Source organism: Mauremys mutica, chromosome 2, assembly GCF_020497125.1.
Source record: "Mauremys mutica isolate MM-2020 ecotype Southern chromosome 2, ASM2049712v1, whole genome shotgun sequence".
NCBI lineage: Eukaryota > Metazoa > Chordata > Testudines > Geoemydidae > Mauremys > Mauremys mutica.
Window position 1 is genome coordinate 57,900,133 of NC_059073.1, and position 16,087 is coordinate 57,916,219.

A 16,087-nucleotide genomic window follows, 5' to 3' on the forward strand; every position below is an offset into this window, starting at 1 on the left:
TGAGTAATTTGTATAATCTGTTGTGAGAGCGGCATATATTATTGTTATTTATTATCTACATTATGATAGTGCCCAGAGGCTCTATTTAGCATTGAACCTCATTGTCCTAGCACTGTACATACACAGAGTAAGAGTCACTCCCTGCCTCAAAGCACTCACAATCTACTTTTAGATAAGACAAAACAAGAGGGTGCACAAACCAATGGAGGATACAGGGGAAGGGAGGATGAGTAACAGTGACAGCAACCCAAATGTGGTTACCAACACACTGTGCACAAGTACACGGTTCTGTGTTAATTTGTGGAAAAAGCTGACAAACAGACTGGCACTGCTGGCAGAGCAGAGGGTAATGCAATAACTAGCAATCTCATCAAGATTAGGGGCAGTCACTGTAACCTCAGAGCTTGGTGGAAATGGTATGAGAAGAAAATAGCAAAAATTTTGTGGGGCACCATGGAGGGAGGATTCAGGGTCATCCCTGCTTAGATCCAGGGAGAACGGGAGCAGAACCAAAATTTTCTAAATCAATTTAAGAATAAAACACTTTGCTCAGCCTGCTGTATAGCAGTATTTTCAACCTTCTAGCCTAGCTAGTGTAAAAAAAAAAAAGTCTTAGAGCTTCACGAATGCTGCAAAAATAGGTTTGCAAAAACTTTTATTTCCTTTGCACAATGGATGCATTTTTTCCAAGCAACACTGCTGCAAATATTTCTGTATAACATGGATGAATGTTGAGAAAGTAAATTGTTTGAAAGCAGAACTCTTAGGAGACTAAATAGAGGCTATTTGGGACTACTGAGCAAAGCACACAGGATTTGGCCTTTTGAGATCAATGGGACTTCCTGCTTGAATAAGGGGAGTAGAAATTAGTGTTTATCCTCTAACAGGATAATCTCCTGTAACTCATCTTGACTCCAGGGCATTGACTACAGACTGCTACTGAGGAGCTGAAAGTAATTCCTTCCTCAAAAGGCACATGCTTTTCCATTTCCCCTGTTGACATACATACTAACAAACATGCACATGAATAACTCAGTGAGATGTACTGAACTGAAGGGACTACTCCCATATGTAAAATTACTCATGTACATCAGTGTTTGTAAGGTGGGAGCCCAAGTTATTTACTAAGTATTACTTCTTTCTAATAATAATGATTAGTACTTATATAGTGCTTTTCATCCATAGTTTTCAAAGTGCTTTAAAGTGTTTGAGTATCATCACCTTGGTCAGCTACTTGTCATCACATTACTGAGGACTGATTAAATATGCAGGCTAGTGCCTCTTACTGGGAAAATGGTGAACTGCTTCCTCTGCAGCTAACCCATTGCTGCTCCCTGGACAGATGACAGAAGAACACAGTGCAAAGGACTGCATCCTCCCTACTTCCCCCCTGCTGCCTGCCCCAAGACTAAGCATATCTCCTCCTATGTAAAAATCCTACACAGGTTAGAAACAGTGTGCAGTCTGTATCTAAAGTCCCCCGCATACTGTAACAAAACAACATAACTCTGAGTAGCACCACTGCTCTGCTGCAACAATTTTCTCCTCAAAATAGATAAATAAAGGAAAATCCATTGGTTTTCTGACTGAAAAATGGATGTTTTGGAAATGGATTTGGTTTGTTAGAAAGTCAAAAAGCAGTTCAGTTTAAAGGATCATACACTAAGGTGAAGAAGAGTTCCCACCTATTTTTAAACAATTAATTAAACTGAAGGTAAAACTAGGAAACTGTTGCCAGGTATCATAATTGGTAAAAATGTACACAATTTTAATGCCTAATGAGTATAATCCAAGTGATTAACTGCACAAAATTGGACTTGATAGATAAAGAGGAACTTTGTCACAGTCAATTGGTCTAAAACTTGGTCTACCTTGTTGTTTCTCTTGGAATGGTTTTCCAACTAGTTATGCACCCACCTTATAGTGGTTCCATCTAGGCTATATTTCCCTAGTTTATTTATGAGAAGGTCATGTGAGACAGTATCAAAAGCCTTACTAAAGTCAAGATACACCACATCTACTGCTTCCCCCTTATCCATGAGGCTTGTTACCCTGTCAAAGAAAGCTATTAGGTTGGTTTGACATGATTTGTTCTTGACAAATCCATGTTTACTGTTACTTATTACCTTGTTATCTTCTAGGTGTTTGCAAATTGATTGCTTGATTATTTGCTCCATTATCTTTCTGAGTACTGAAGTTAAGCTGACTGGTCTGTAATTCCCGGAGTTGTCTGTATTCTCCCTTTTACAGATTGGCATTATATTTGCCCTCTTCCAGTCGCTGGAATCTCTCCAGGCTTCCATGAGTTTTCCATGGCTCAGATAACTCTTCAGCCAGCTCTAAGTATTCTAGGCCCTGCCAACTTGAAGATATCTAAGTTGTCTAAGTAATTTTAACTTGTTCTTTCCCTATTTTAGCCTCAGATCCTATCTCATTTTGACTGGCATTCAGTATGTTAGACATCTGATCGCTAGTAACCTTTTTGGTGAAAAATGAAAGAAAAAAGTCATTTAGAACCTCTTCCATTTCCACATTTTCTGTTATTGTCTTTCCTCCTTAGTTGAGTAATGGGCCTACCCATCCTTGGTCTTCCTCTTACTTCTAATGTATTTGTAGATTTGTAGATTGTTTTCTTGTTACCCTCTATGTCTCTAGCTAGTTTAAGATCATTTTGTGCCCTGGTCTTTCTAATTTTGTCCCTACATGCTTGTGTAGTTTTTTTTTTATATTCATCCTTTGTAATTTGACCTCATTTCCGCTTTTTGGAGAAGAGTCATTAAATTCTTTTTAAGTGACATTCATGCCACAAAACTTCTCTATCCAGGATCCTGGGCCCAAATTTTCCCTCATATTCAAATCCATGGAAGGGGACTTTTCATTAGATTTCCCATGAAGATTTCCTTGAGGGGATCCCCCTGCATTGTCCAATCAGTGGTGTTTGCCTCCACAGTAATACTACTCCAAAACACAGCTGATCTTGTGGATGGGCCTGCACTCATACTGGCTCTTTGCAGCTCTGCTGACTGCTTGCCATCATGGCTCTTCCCTTCCTTACACCATTTTTCAGTACCTCTAATCTCAATTAAAAAAAAAATACTATACATGTGTATAATAAAGCCAGGCCAATCTTCACCAGGTCCATTTGTTTGTATGTTGTATGCTCTGGCCCTATCCATTGTCTGTATATTAGATTGTAAGCACTTCAGGGCAAGGACTGTCTCTCTTCCATGTTTATATAGTACCTAGCACAATGTGGTCCTGCTTGGGGTCCTTGGGCTCTACCTGAGGACCCTGGGTTCTCCCATAATATAAGGATTGAATAATCATGGCTCAAACAGAGTTGCATTACCAGGGACCCCTCTGTGCCAAGGTGGCACCAAGTGACACAGAGGAATCAGGAGAAAGTTCAGACATAAGATTGTTAACTTTTTTGACTATTTTCTGCAGGACCAGAGGGAGGATCGTGTGTGTCCCCATCCTCCAATTCAACCCCTAGCCCATTCACTGTGTGGGCCCTAGCCCATTCAGAGATCCCATCACGAGGTCCAGGAGGAAAAGTATCATAGAGAAATCCCATCTCCCTTTCCACACAAAGTAGGAGAGAGCCTCACCTCAACCCTCTCGTAAGCCCAGTGAGAAACCATTTGCCCCACAAGGGGAATTTATAAAAGTGCAGGGAGTACAGCCATTTAAGCACATTGTGAACAGAGAGGAGTGGGATCTGTGCCAGTTCCATATATGCTGTCATCAGGAGAGCTTTTGGAGGGATTGGAAGAGCAGTCACCATATACAGATTTTGTGAGCAGGAACCCTACAGTGGCAAGGGCTAAAATAGTATTCAAAAAGGGGAAATGGAGCTGTGCTCTGCTTCTGGTGGGTGAACTCCATCCAAGCCAAGCATATATATGTGTGTGTGTGTGTGTGTGTGTGTGAGTGAGAGAGAGTGTGTGATTGGGGGGAGCTGGGGAATGACTTTCATGCTGTATGTTTGAAAACATGGTTCAAACATTCTTTAAAAGGAATTCAACATGAATAACTGTCAGCATCTCAGTGCTCAGGAGTCATTCTCTAATAACAATGAATGGGTACTGTACTCCCACTGGAGAAAAAGAGATGACAGAGAAATAGATTTCAGTTTCTGATTTCCAAAAATACCTTTATGGTATTCTTTTGCTTTCCATCAGAAAGTCTTATTTATAATTTTGAAGACTGCTACAAATATGTGACTTACATAACTGAGATATGTCCAAAATAATGGGATTATGTATATTTATTTTTAGAATAACATGGTATTTTGATTCACTGGAGTCTAGAAAATATGTTTGTATCTGGAGAGGTCATTAAGGGTCTAACCCTTCATTCATTGCTCATGTCAGTGGCAATTTTGATCAACATTTTCAAGTTTTATAGTAAGGCATGTAAATCTATACTTAGGGACCAAATAACTGTCCTGAATTTTAGAGGAGCTGAGTACCACTGAATTCTGTGGGAGCTGTGTGTGCTCAAATCAGGCCAGTAGCACATGCCTATCATTAGGCATCCAAGTTTGAAAACTTTGGTCTTTGAGTGCATGAGGTACATAGGATCAGGCCTGAACTGTCACACTATACAATATCCTCTCATTGTATATTCCATTGTACACTGTAACAGTTTCATCATCCACATTTATAAATATGCTTGAATAAATCATGCTACTTACATCAGAATAAATTTGAGTTCCAATTACACGAGCATAGTGTGGGTTTGCCTGCATACAGTTGCGAGGACAATACACTCTGAAAATTGAACACAAACATACATTTTAAGAATGTGACTACAATATTACAATACCGCATGATATTTCATTAAACTGGGCTTCAAGATTTGACAATCAGTGAATTCAGTGATGGATAAAGATAAGGTATCCATACTGATATTAGATCAATCAGCTAGCATTGATGCTATGGACTAATAGGAGTTATTGATGCACTCCTGGTCCCTGGCAAGAGTGGGTGGTGGAAAATTTCAGTAGCTCTGGGCTTTTCTGGCAAAGAAGACCCAAAGGGCAGTGCTGGGCAACTGCTGCCTCTGCCCTGAGGAACCGTTACAGGTTTCCTTCCTCAAAATATTGAGGCCTAAACTTCTTTTGATGAGTGAAAATGTTGGCTTCAAAGAAACAGCTTACACATTTTGCTGAAAGCTATAAATTGACTTATAAACACCATGCTTTACTTTACCAATCTATTAATATTTCTTCGTAAACAAATATTTCCCTGACCTACTATCCTCCAACCCCAGACCTCCCCAATGAAACAACACAGAGATGTGTCAGACCCTTTTATGATATCTATTTGGAGTACCACAAGGATCTGCTTGGTACCCTCTTATTATTCAATGTGCGTGCAAGACTGTTAGGAAAGTGGGTAAAAAAACACACCAGCTAAATTATTTTCACTGTGCTGATGACAGCCATCTCTACTGCATCCAATCCAGACAGATCAATCAAATGCCTTTCCCAGTGTCAAGGCACCTCTGGGGCATGGGTAAGAGTGAGCTGGATGAAACTTTGTCATGAGAATACTGTGGTGATGTGCGGGTTGGAGGAAGGAAGCACAAAAGCTGGATGTTATATCAGTTCCTCCAACATCTGTGACCAAAGGTTGTGATTTGGGGTTGTGGTTAGACTCCCAGCTACTTCTGGATGATCAAATAGCAATCGTGACCTTTCTCCAGTCTATGCCTGGCCATTCTGCTACAGCCTTTCCTCTTGAAGGCAAACCTTGCCATTGTGGTAAATGCCTGTATCACCTGTGATTAGTATATGAGGTGTCGTTGGGAGACCATGGAGGAGAAGTGCTGTTGCCATAATTTATTGCTGCTTATAACTTGCTGGGTTGTTTTTTTTAAGATGTGTCCCCAGACAGTGTTGGATCGGACTTTGCATTGGAGTTTTTAAAACTGATCTCTTTGTCACTCTTTGACTTCAGGTTTTTATTTTTAAATGTTTTCCTATTTTTTCACTTCAGAACGTATTATATTGTGTAGTAACAAGAAAGAAGAAAGATGGGTATAAGGATGGGATTTGCACCACCCATTCCTGCATTTCACTCTTTTACTTATTTCTACACCTTATCCAGCAAGACTATGCAGCTATAGCCAAACACCACATGAGTCCAAGGTCCCAAATGCTACATTATGGGATGTTTTCTTAGCAGTTCTGGCTTTGTGTTTGCTTCCTCTATTGACTGTAGGACAGCTATAAAACTACTCTTGTGGCTAGCTCCACTCTTGCGGTACATCATGCTACACTGTATTTACCTCTTAAGAACTGTCACAGGTTTTCTTCCTCAAACTACTGAGGCACAGTCTTCTTTCAAAGAGTGAAAATGTGGATTTCAAATACACATTTCAAATACATAGCTCACACATTTTGCTGAAAGCTATAAATTGGCTTATACACAGGATTCTCACCATGGCCTACTTTACCAATCTATTAATATTTCTTTGTAAACATAAATATTTTCCTGACCTACTATTCTCCAAAAAAACCCAAACAAACAAACAACACCTAAGACACAGGGCTATGTCAGACCCTTTCATGATATCTATTTACAGAGGAGTAAACGGAGGCTCAGAAGTCCATTGCCCAAGGCACATGGCAAGTCCGTAATATAGAACGGAATATAGACACACACACACTCTTGCAGTCTCTTGGTCTAACCACTAGGCCACACTTCTCAAAAGTGAAAAAAGACTCATGTGCTATAGAAAATGTAGAAGACCCTTTATTTAAAATAAATAAAAGTATACAGATCCTCCTCTCTTCAGAAAGTATTTACTAGCTGACAGTGTTCTTAAACCAGAGACTGAAAGACAAGCAAAACATTTGTGGCCAGATTTGCAAAGGTGCTGAGTACCTACAGCTCTCACTAACACCAGTAACGATAGTGGGTGCTCAACACCTCTGACAAAAAAGACTATTTCTTTGTGCTTTGATATGACAGAAAGATTCAAGACTTTTACCTTGGGCAATGCGAAGCTGGTTTTTGAAATGGGCATAGCTGTTCCACTGTTGTTTCACAGGTGATAGCTTGAACTGAAGAAATAAAACAGAAACTAATAGATATATGCAGTCAAAATACAGTCCAATGTATGATGAAGATAATATATAAATAAATGCTAACCTGTTACTTTGGAGACTGTGAAGGAATTAGCAGACTGATATTTGCTAACAGAAAGAAGAAAGAAAAGAAAAAGTCAACAATCAAACAATTTATTTCACTGATTTCTAGACATAGGCCCAACAATGATTATGCTTCATTGGAATCCACTAGTTCAGACCCCAAGTATGGAATCCCTGCATGTTCACTACAATTACTACATTTAGTTTACATTCACAGTGAAATTCAGCATGAAATCAATGCTTAGCACAAGGATGTGTGAAGCACTGGATTTCCCACATTGTCAATAACTTCATTTGACAGTACAATAACAGCTAATATAATCGGGTTCTGTGATTCTGTTTTAGTCAGAAGTGCCAATCAGCAGGAGCATTCATTGTCCGTTTCCTCATTAAGGACCTAACCACAACATTAGCATCATGCAGACACAGGATGCCGTTCAGTCAAAACTGGTGTCAGAATCTGGAACATGCTTTTTCAGATTCATTTCTGCTTTTAGATTCAGTTTCTACATTCACATTGTTACTGGTATCATCATCAGGGCATCAAAAAATATACAAATTTTCTTTTTATTAATAATTACATGGTCACCAGCAATAGAAATTCCTTTTCCTGTCTCTGAACCTTTATCTAATAACTGATCAGTACTTTTCTTCATTACTTCTTCATCTCAGGGGATCTGCTACTAGTCCTAAAATCTTTGGGATTTTTACAATACCCTTAACCAAGAAGTAAATGACCTTGTTTGACTTTGGTAAGTTTAATTACTAAAGGAGGAGATGAATCCTTAGTCATCTCCAGAATGGATTACTGTGATGTGTTTTTGTTGGGCTACATCCTGTACTTGGAATGGTTTGCCTGCTTATTTAATTGATTTATTCCTATTGCATGGTAATTGCACATGTGCTCTAAAGTCACCACTGTCTTCCAATTTGCATACAGCTGCAATACAAGATGTTGGTTTTAACCTGTTATATAAATGGTTTGGATCCTTGCTCCCTTAGGGTACACCTAGACTAGGATAAAGGTGGTGGCATAGACAGGGCAAGTTGTATTTTAACATGTGTTAGCTGGTCAAGGTGAACCCTAATAGAGGAAAAATATAGTATTGATTTCAAGTCTAGCTTCATCTTGACCATCTAACACACTCAGGATGTGTCTACAGTCAAGCTGGATGGTATAATTTTCAGCTTGAGTAGACATACCAGTGCTTCGATTGAGCTAGAGCACTAAAAATAGAAGTGTAGCTGTAGTAGTGGAAATGGTAGAAGGGGCTGCCTGCCCTAAGTATGGTCCTGTCCAAGACCCTAAATACAGACTTGGGGCAGCTAGCCCCTTCTGCTGCCACAGCTACACTTCTATTTTTGGCATGCTAACTTGATCACCACTGGGCACAGCAGAAAGAGAGCAACAAGGGGGCTGTTCATAGCTCCTATAGCTGTCTCTACAATGGCCCCTGCCCCAACATAGATTAGATAGACCTGGAGTCTGCTCTAATCTATACCATCTGGCTATGGCATGCAAGGGGACTTCTGCCAGTTGGAGACTGACTGGGCAAAGTGCATTCCAACCATGCTCCCACCCTGCACATCAAGGGCTGAAAAAAATAGTCAGCTATGTTGGCTGTATGCTTGCTGGAGCTTCCTCCATACTGCGATAATCTCCACCTGGGAAGACAAAGCTAATTTCTATCCAATTTATGCTGCATGGCTGATGCAAAGTACAGAGTGAGCCAGACAAATGGGCTTTACCTCAGGAAAACTTTCCTCACATGACATTCTGTCCAATCCCTAGTTTAGCATTGTAACCCTGCTCTGGACTTTTCAGTACTGCACACTATTCTATATACACAGAAGCATGTGAATGATAGCTGGACATTATTGCATTTTCCCTTACTAAGGTAGTAAAAGTAGTATTAGATTACATTCACACATGCTATATAAAGTCAGTCATGATTTGCAGGATTTTCTTTTCGATATCTTTTATGGTTAAAAATACCAGTATTGGGAGCGAGGTCAGTATTACAAATATCCACACTGCAAGTAATGTCCTCTGGCTAATCACTCAGGTTTGCATCATTGAGAAACAAACGACCAGATTTGCATGTGGCAATCCAGCCTGAGTAAGGAGTAGCATATCAGAGCAGGACGAGAACTCAGACCCAGTCTAAGTGGAAAGTAAACTGTGATTTCTCCTCTGTGCTGGTTCAACTGCACTAGCCTATGTGCCCCTCAGTGGCCTGTTTTGGGGTCAGAGGCCAGGCTCCATTCACTCCACATCCCGGTTTATACAAGACAGCCATGAACAAAAACAGCAACTGACAATTCATCATAATATGCTAGGGTGAACCTACTTTGTTAATACTAACACTGAAGTAACATTAAACTCTTAGTATTCTAAAGAGTTAGTACTGATGCTGCGCCATAGTTGAGCCCTGGCAGACTATATCCACCCACCACATTTTTAGTTTGTTTTCTTTTACAAGTTGAGAAGTAGTTGCACCTGTTTTCCTGTACAATCACGCCAACAAGTCTCCAGATAAGGATCTAAACTTTGCCACACATTTCTGAATCAGACCTCCAGAGTGTTTTAAGTTATCCCATCACTAGCAAATATAAAAGGTTGTGCCAAGTACAGAATTGTAAATTTGCCTGAAGTTTCACATACAGATACTTAGCCTTGTAAGGAAACTGTTAAATATTTACTTAAATAGATGTACTTTCGTGTTTTATGTGAGCACGTAGTAGGAGTGATTCACTTCTAAATACAACTTCTTATGGTTATTAAAAGATCCCACAGCACTCTTCAGAATAGCAGAGAGGGATGTGCTCTAGTATCCTGGGAAAATTCCAGTTTAGCTAATTATTATAGAATATTCTGCCTACTGTAGCCCTATAGGGCTAGCCTGTTTGCTTGCTTATATAGCTTTTCTTATGGGTTTGATTATTTGTTTTATTATAATAGGTTTAAAGATTTGTACTAGAATATTTTTGGCCATAACTCAAAGAAACTACAGGCCACATCCTGTATTTGAGTTAAGGCAAGTTAGCATACATACGTTTGAGACTGTTAGCCTAGATAGGTAATGATGAGCTAAAGCAGAAAGGATATATATGTTTGTGACCTTTAACATAGATAAGTGAGGTTGCTCAATCAAGTTGGTATAGGTAGGGGCTACCTAAGTTCATACCCTCTTTAAACTTTGCAGGTGCTTTGCAGGAAATAACTGGTTTGGCCAGAAATAACAGATGTGAGAATGAGTGAATAGTCATTAATAGGTATGAATATGTCATTAATATGTTCAAACATGCCAGCCTATAGAGTACATGTACCCTGATACTTTGTGGGTGAGGAAATTCAGTTTGGACATGGAAGGAGGACACATAGTGCTCAGGTTCTATAAGAAGGGTAACCCACCATGTTAAAGGGCAGTTCATCATTGTTCACTTACTTCATTAGTTTGTAGTTGTTTCTTAATTCCTTGTTAGTTCTTAATTCTTAGTTCTCAAGTTACTTAGTGGAGTCAAACTCTAAGTTAGCTTCTGTAGTCTTTCTATAGCTTTTTAGCTCTAGCTTCTCCTAAGTTATTGAGCCCCCATTTGAGAACTGAGGAACCTGAACCATCGGACTCTCTTAGCATGCAAGCGGCAAGGCTTGTCCTTTGTCTCTTTCTACCAGGTTATCAAGGAAGGGTGTGAGTATGCTAATCTAGAAACCCTTCTAGTTTATAATATCACATGTACCTCTAAAACAATATTACTGCCTTTGTAATTCTGATGATTTTCCATCTGATTACTATTTGATTACTTTTATCTCAATAAAAGTCTTTAAGGCTGTATTTTGTTCTCAGTATAAGTGTCCTTGTCATACATCCCAAGGGTCCTTGCAAACTCTGTGTAGCCTGATTCAGGGACAAGAACCTTATTATCTTCTGATCAGATTATTTGGTGAGCCTATAACCCATATTGTATAAACAATATTATTAATCTCCTAAAATTAGGCAGCACTGCCATGGTTAGTCCTTAAAAAACATTACAGTACCAGTGTTACACAGGATGAGCAGATCATTTTAACTCAGGCTATGTCTACACTACTGCGGTAAGTCAACCTACGCTACGCAACTCCAGCTACATAAATAACGTAGCTGGAGTCAACGTACCTTAGGTCGAGTTACTGCGGGGTCTACATCTCTCGTTGATTTACCTTACTCTTCTTGTCGGGGGTAGAATACAGGGGTCGACTGGAGAGCGATCTGCAGTTGATTTGGTTGGTCTTTACTAGACCTGCTAAATCGACCTCCGGTGGATCAATCTCAGAACGTCAATCCCAGCTGTAGTGTAGACCTGCCTTAACTCAGTTTCAGTATGCACTGTTCCTTTGTAGGTACATCTTTACATTTGTATCGGAAATAGATGAATGCTGCAAATATTGAGGTAATTTAATCATAAATACTAATTTAGCTATTTGAGAGACGGGGGGTGAGTTAATATATTTTATTGGGCCAACTTCTGTGGGTAAGAGAGACAAGCTTTGAGTTTACACAGAGCTCTTCTTCAGGTCTGACTATCTGACTTAATTGCCGAGGACAACCATTATACATTTTCCCTGCCTCTTCTATTTGATATAGCATTTTTGTCACTTCCTAGCCCATAGCTATTCTGTCATTTTGCAGTATGCTCTTAAGAATGGCTACACTTTCCGGGTGGGCGAAATGATACCTGTATTCCAGTATGTGTCATTTTTACAATGCTTTCAGACCCTTCAGGATGAAAAAAAGTATATGGGAAAACTATTATTGTGACTTATTTCAGGTGCAAAAAAAAATGCAATATATTGGAAACGTCACACATTTTAGTTGTATGCACTCAAAGTATCAGTAATCTTGGACTTACCCAATTGACTGAATGCCATTTCTATAAGATTTGATGAAATAGTTTTTCCTTCCTTGCCTAGTGATATCAACCCAACCACCATCGTTGTCTAGGATACCATAATGTATGGCAGCTCTACAAATGCTGGATTGCTAAAAAATGGAGCAAGAAAATCATTTCCACGTCAGGTGAAACAATTATTTTCCATTGTATTTTAAATGTGAAAAGGCAGTTCATCATTACAATTGTGCCCAATATCCAATATTTGCATTTGTTAAAGCTACTCAGTCTTATGCCTTGCAGTCCTCATGCCCATCAAGCAATTCCAAAAGCCAGGGATCAGTCACATAAAGTAGCAACTCCACCATCTTTTCCTGCCCACACCCTCTGGGGACTGGGAGGGGGAGTGGTGAGTCACTACATGAGGCCTTCACCACTTGGGGATTCCCCTACACAGAGGTAGCCAGTGAAACCACTTTTTGGCTGCTTGTGCCCTCAAAGCGAGGCAAAGCCGTAGGAGCATGGTCCTGAATCCAGCCCTTACCAAACTTGGCATAGGTAGTATCACTGGCTGGGGCTGAAGCCTCCACCGACATCCCTGTTGAGCTTAATGTAGTTAGGACAGCCACCACCCCACATGAAGAAAATGTCGTTTTCCCATTACTCAGAATGAAAGCATATGTTTTCATAGTGTCTATTGTTTCCTCCCTTTTGTTTTAGTGCCCCACAATGATATGCAACAGGATAAAGCTGAAGGACCAGATATTTAAAACTAAGGATTAAATTTAGACATCTAGACCCATATTCCCAAAAGCAGCCTATAAATATGCACCCACAAAATCCTAAACAGCATTTGTACAGATTTATATCTAACTAAATGATCTGCACCCACAAATCCTGGTTATGTGGAAAATGTGAGATATTAGATACCCAAAAACTACATGTTCAGAAGTGCAGGAACAAATCTAGACCAGGTTGAGGCTACCTTAACAATTTGCTGTAGGCTTTTTACTTTTCTGAGCATAGACTTCTTCAGAATGCATTCTTGCTGATAACACATTTTAGCTAATATTCCAAATTAAAAAGACAGAATGTCATTAATTATATCTATGCTAAACTCAATTTAAATATATATATATATATATGTTTACCATTTCATAATGAACACTTCCAATCACTTTGCCCTTACTATCCAAGCAGCCAGCAGGACATTCATACCTAGAAATTTAAAATACACATTGGTTTGAGATCCTGTGATTGCAACAGAGAAAATATTTTAGATAACATACACACAACTGTTTGGAATAACCTCAGATAGGCAAACTGTAGAATGTATCATACCTATTGCAAGTTGTCCCTTTGCACTGGTCTCTTAGCCTTACTTCACAAGAAACAATCTGAGCTAAATAACAAAAAGCCAGTTTCATTAAAATGTTTTAGAATGCTTTTTGTACCACTTGGTTCAAAATAGTTGGCATATAAAAAAAAATGCAAACTCCTTACACATTTGTTGTGTGCTTATTACTTCATTTCTCTCACTATCATCGCTCCTTGTAGAGCCTGCAGGTGAATGGATCCTGGATCGACTTTGTGATGTTCTATCCTGTGCTTTGGATTGCTGCCGTTCAATCTCGTTGGTTTCCTCCTCTGGCTCATGAGGGGAGTAATGCCTGTCTGAACCCTCTGTTTTAGTGAATGAATGAGACAAATAATTTCTCAGAACAGCTTTTAGTCTCTTTTTGTAAATGGTACTGACATAAATGTGGCAACTTTTGTGAATATTCATGCTTTTAATATCTTGTTTTCATGGAACGGTTTAAAAAGAGATAAATAAAATGAAAAATTTGATCATTCCGTTGACTCATGGGATTCATCAGCTAGATGAATATCTGATGTTTGGTAACATACACCATATACCTTACTGGTGTCTTACATGGATGTCTTCCTCACTTTGTAGCACTGACAGCATAGTTTTAAGTGTGAATGTGCTGGCAATATTTCTATAGCAGTAACTTCCCTCTGTCATGAGGGAATCCATAGACCAATAGTGGTATTTCTTCACATGATGATACCTAACCAACCTTTTAAGTGCAGCTTGCTATAATTAAAGAAATTGGGCTTCTAAATCAATATCCACCTGAAATTAGGCCCTTTTCTAGGTAAGTTAAATAGGATCCTAATTTTCAGAGGTGTTCACATCTGAGCACAAGCCCCTTATTTAGGTACCTAGATTTAGGCACTCAACTGTGACCCGGATTAACAGCTGAAGAACTGTATTCAGTAATCTTACTTTTCAAAAGTATTAATGTAAGTAATTTTCAAAGTCACTTATATTAAAAAAAAGAAAAGAAATATAAGCCCCATAATATGCTTCATTCTAATCTTATAAAATGTAATTAATGCAATTTTGAAAAATATAGAAGATCATAATGATGCAAGCTGGCATTTTACTGGAATGAATATGTTCTTTTTGCTGACACTGGTTTTTTCCCTTTATAGACTCCTCTTTGGTATTTTGCTGAGATAGCAGGAATTTCCAGTTAAACAAATTATTACATAGACTTTTCAGTGACTCATCAGTAAGGCTACGATTTAATCACTGGCAGACACGGATTCTGTTACTTTCTGGACCTCCATGACGTCTAGGTCTTCAGGAGGAGGAGGCAGGACTGTGAGCCCCTGCCCTGTAACTGGGGCTGGCTGGAACCAGGACCCTGCAGCCCCAACTGCGCTGCTTCCTCTGGCAGGCTGCAGCTGGGGCCAGGGGCTGCAGCTGGGGCCATGCACCCCAGGCCCGTGCCGTCCCAGGCTTGGCGGGACTGCAGCCAGGGCTGTGCGCCCCAGCCCCACGGCTTCCCAGGACTTGCAGCTGGGGGGCCATGCACTCCTCTTGCAGCTTCCCAGGGCCCTGTGCTAGAGTCGGGGCTTGGCAGGAACTGCACTAGGGGCTGTGCACCCCATCCCGCACCTGGGCCAGCTGTAGAGCAGGGGCTGTGTGCATGGCTGTACCCCTGCTGCAGCCACTGGAGTCAGGGCTGTGCCTCCTGCCCTGGTGGGGGGCTCAGCCTGTCAGTCATCTCCTCCCCACCCCATGAGACTCCATTCCTCCCGGCCTACCTAGCCCTGCCCCCGGTTATTTGTAGTAGGGTGACTAGATGTCCTGTTTTTATAGGGACAGTCCCGGTTTTGGGGACTTTTTCTTATATAGGCGCCTATTACCTCCCCCGCCCCTTCTCCTGTTTTTTCATAGTTGCTATCTGGTCACCCTAATTCATAGTAAAGTAATGACCTGTTCATGACTTTTACTAAAAATAACCATGAAAACAATCTTAGCCTTACTCATCAGTAAGTGATGTAAACAGCATAATAAAGAGAGTAAACAAAAATGTTACATTTATGGTATCCAACCACAAAATCCAATTGTGGCTGCATTTGTTGAAATGGTACATACCCCTGTAGCAAAGATTTTCTCTGCAGCCTCCTCCAAAACTAGGTGGACATGCAGAACAAGGGCGGCCATGTTTGTAAGGAGCATGACCCCACCAGTTGCCCCTTAAAAATAAAAATGCTAATTAATAAAATATGCATAAATGCATTAATCGTTAATATTAACATCATTTTAATATGTGGTCAAACAAAATGAGGAAAAACCTGTTTCTATTTATGTTGACATTTGAACTCTGATGTTATTATAATAAACCAGGTCCCCAAAAGGGGTGTTTGACTTACAAGAGTCTGGGTTCAGTCACTGAGAAACTCATGAAGGGGAAATTGAGGCAGTAGCATGGTCCAGTGTTGGATCAGGTGGGACGCTGTTACTAGTGTGTCACCTAAGCTAAATTCCTCCACCATAACCGAACGGGACTCCTGCTGTCCTGGATTTCAGTCACCTGAAGGTACAATTTGACCCTAGGAATGGTAGGCTCTCTAAATGAGGAATCTATTGTTTATTTTGGTAATGTTGTAAATCTGCTAAAATGATAATGGGGAGATAGCTTTATTGTGGTCTGATGTATCATTTTGTCTGGAAAATAAAGGTCTCTAACCCCAGAAAAC

The 16,087-nt window shown here is 40.0% G+C and overlaps 1 protein-coding gene across 1 annotated transcript in view; it reads right to left on the reverse strand.

The window, feature by feature from the left end:
• The window catches only part of CRISPLD1 (cysteine rich secretory protein LCCL domain containing 1), a 56,718-nt gene that overhangs the window by 8,957 nt on the left and 31,674 nt on the right, over nt 1-16,087 (reverse strand). The window contains exons 6-13 of the mRNA XM_045003112.1: nt 15,483-15,583; nt 13,535-13,714; nt 13,373-13,433; nt 13,183-13,249; nt 12,053-12,183; nt 7,164-7,207; nt 7,003-7,075; nt 4,700-4,775 (exon numbers count right to left, since the gene is read on the reverse strand). Coding sequence (XP_044859047.1) covers nt 4,700-4,775; nt 7,003-7,075; nt 7,164-7,207; nt 12,053-12,183; nt 13,183-13,249; nt 13,373-13,433; nt 13,535-13,714; nt 15,483-15,583 — 733 coding nt within the window. The remainder of the gene's footprint in view (nt 1-4,699; nt 4,776-7,002; nt 7,076-7,163; nt 7,208-12,052; nt 12,184-13,182; nt 13,250-13,372; nt 13,434-13,534; nt 13,715-15,482; nt 15,584-16,087) is intronic.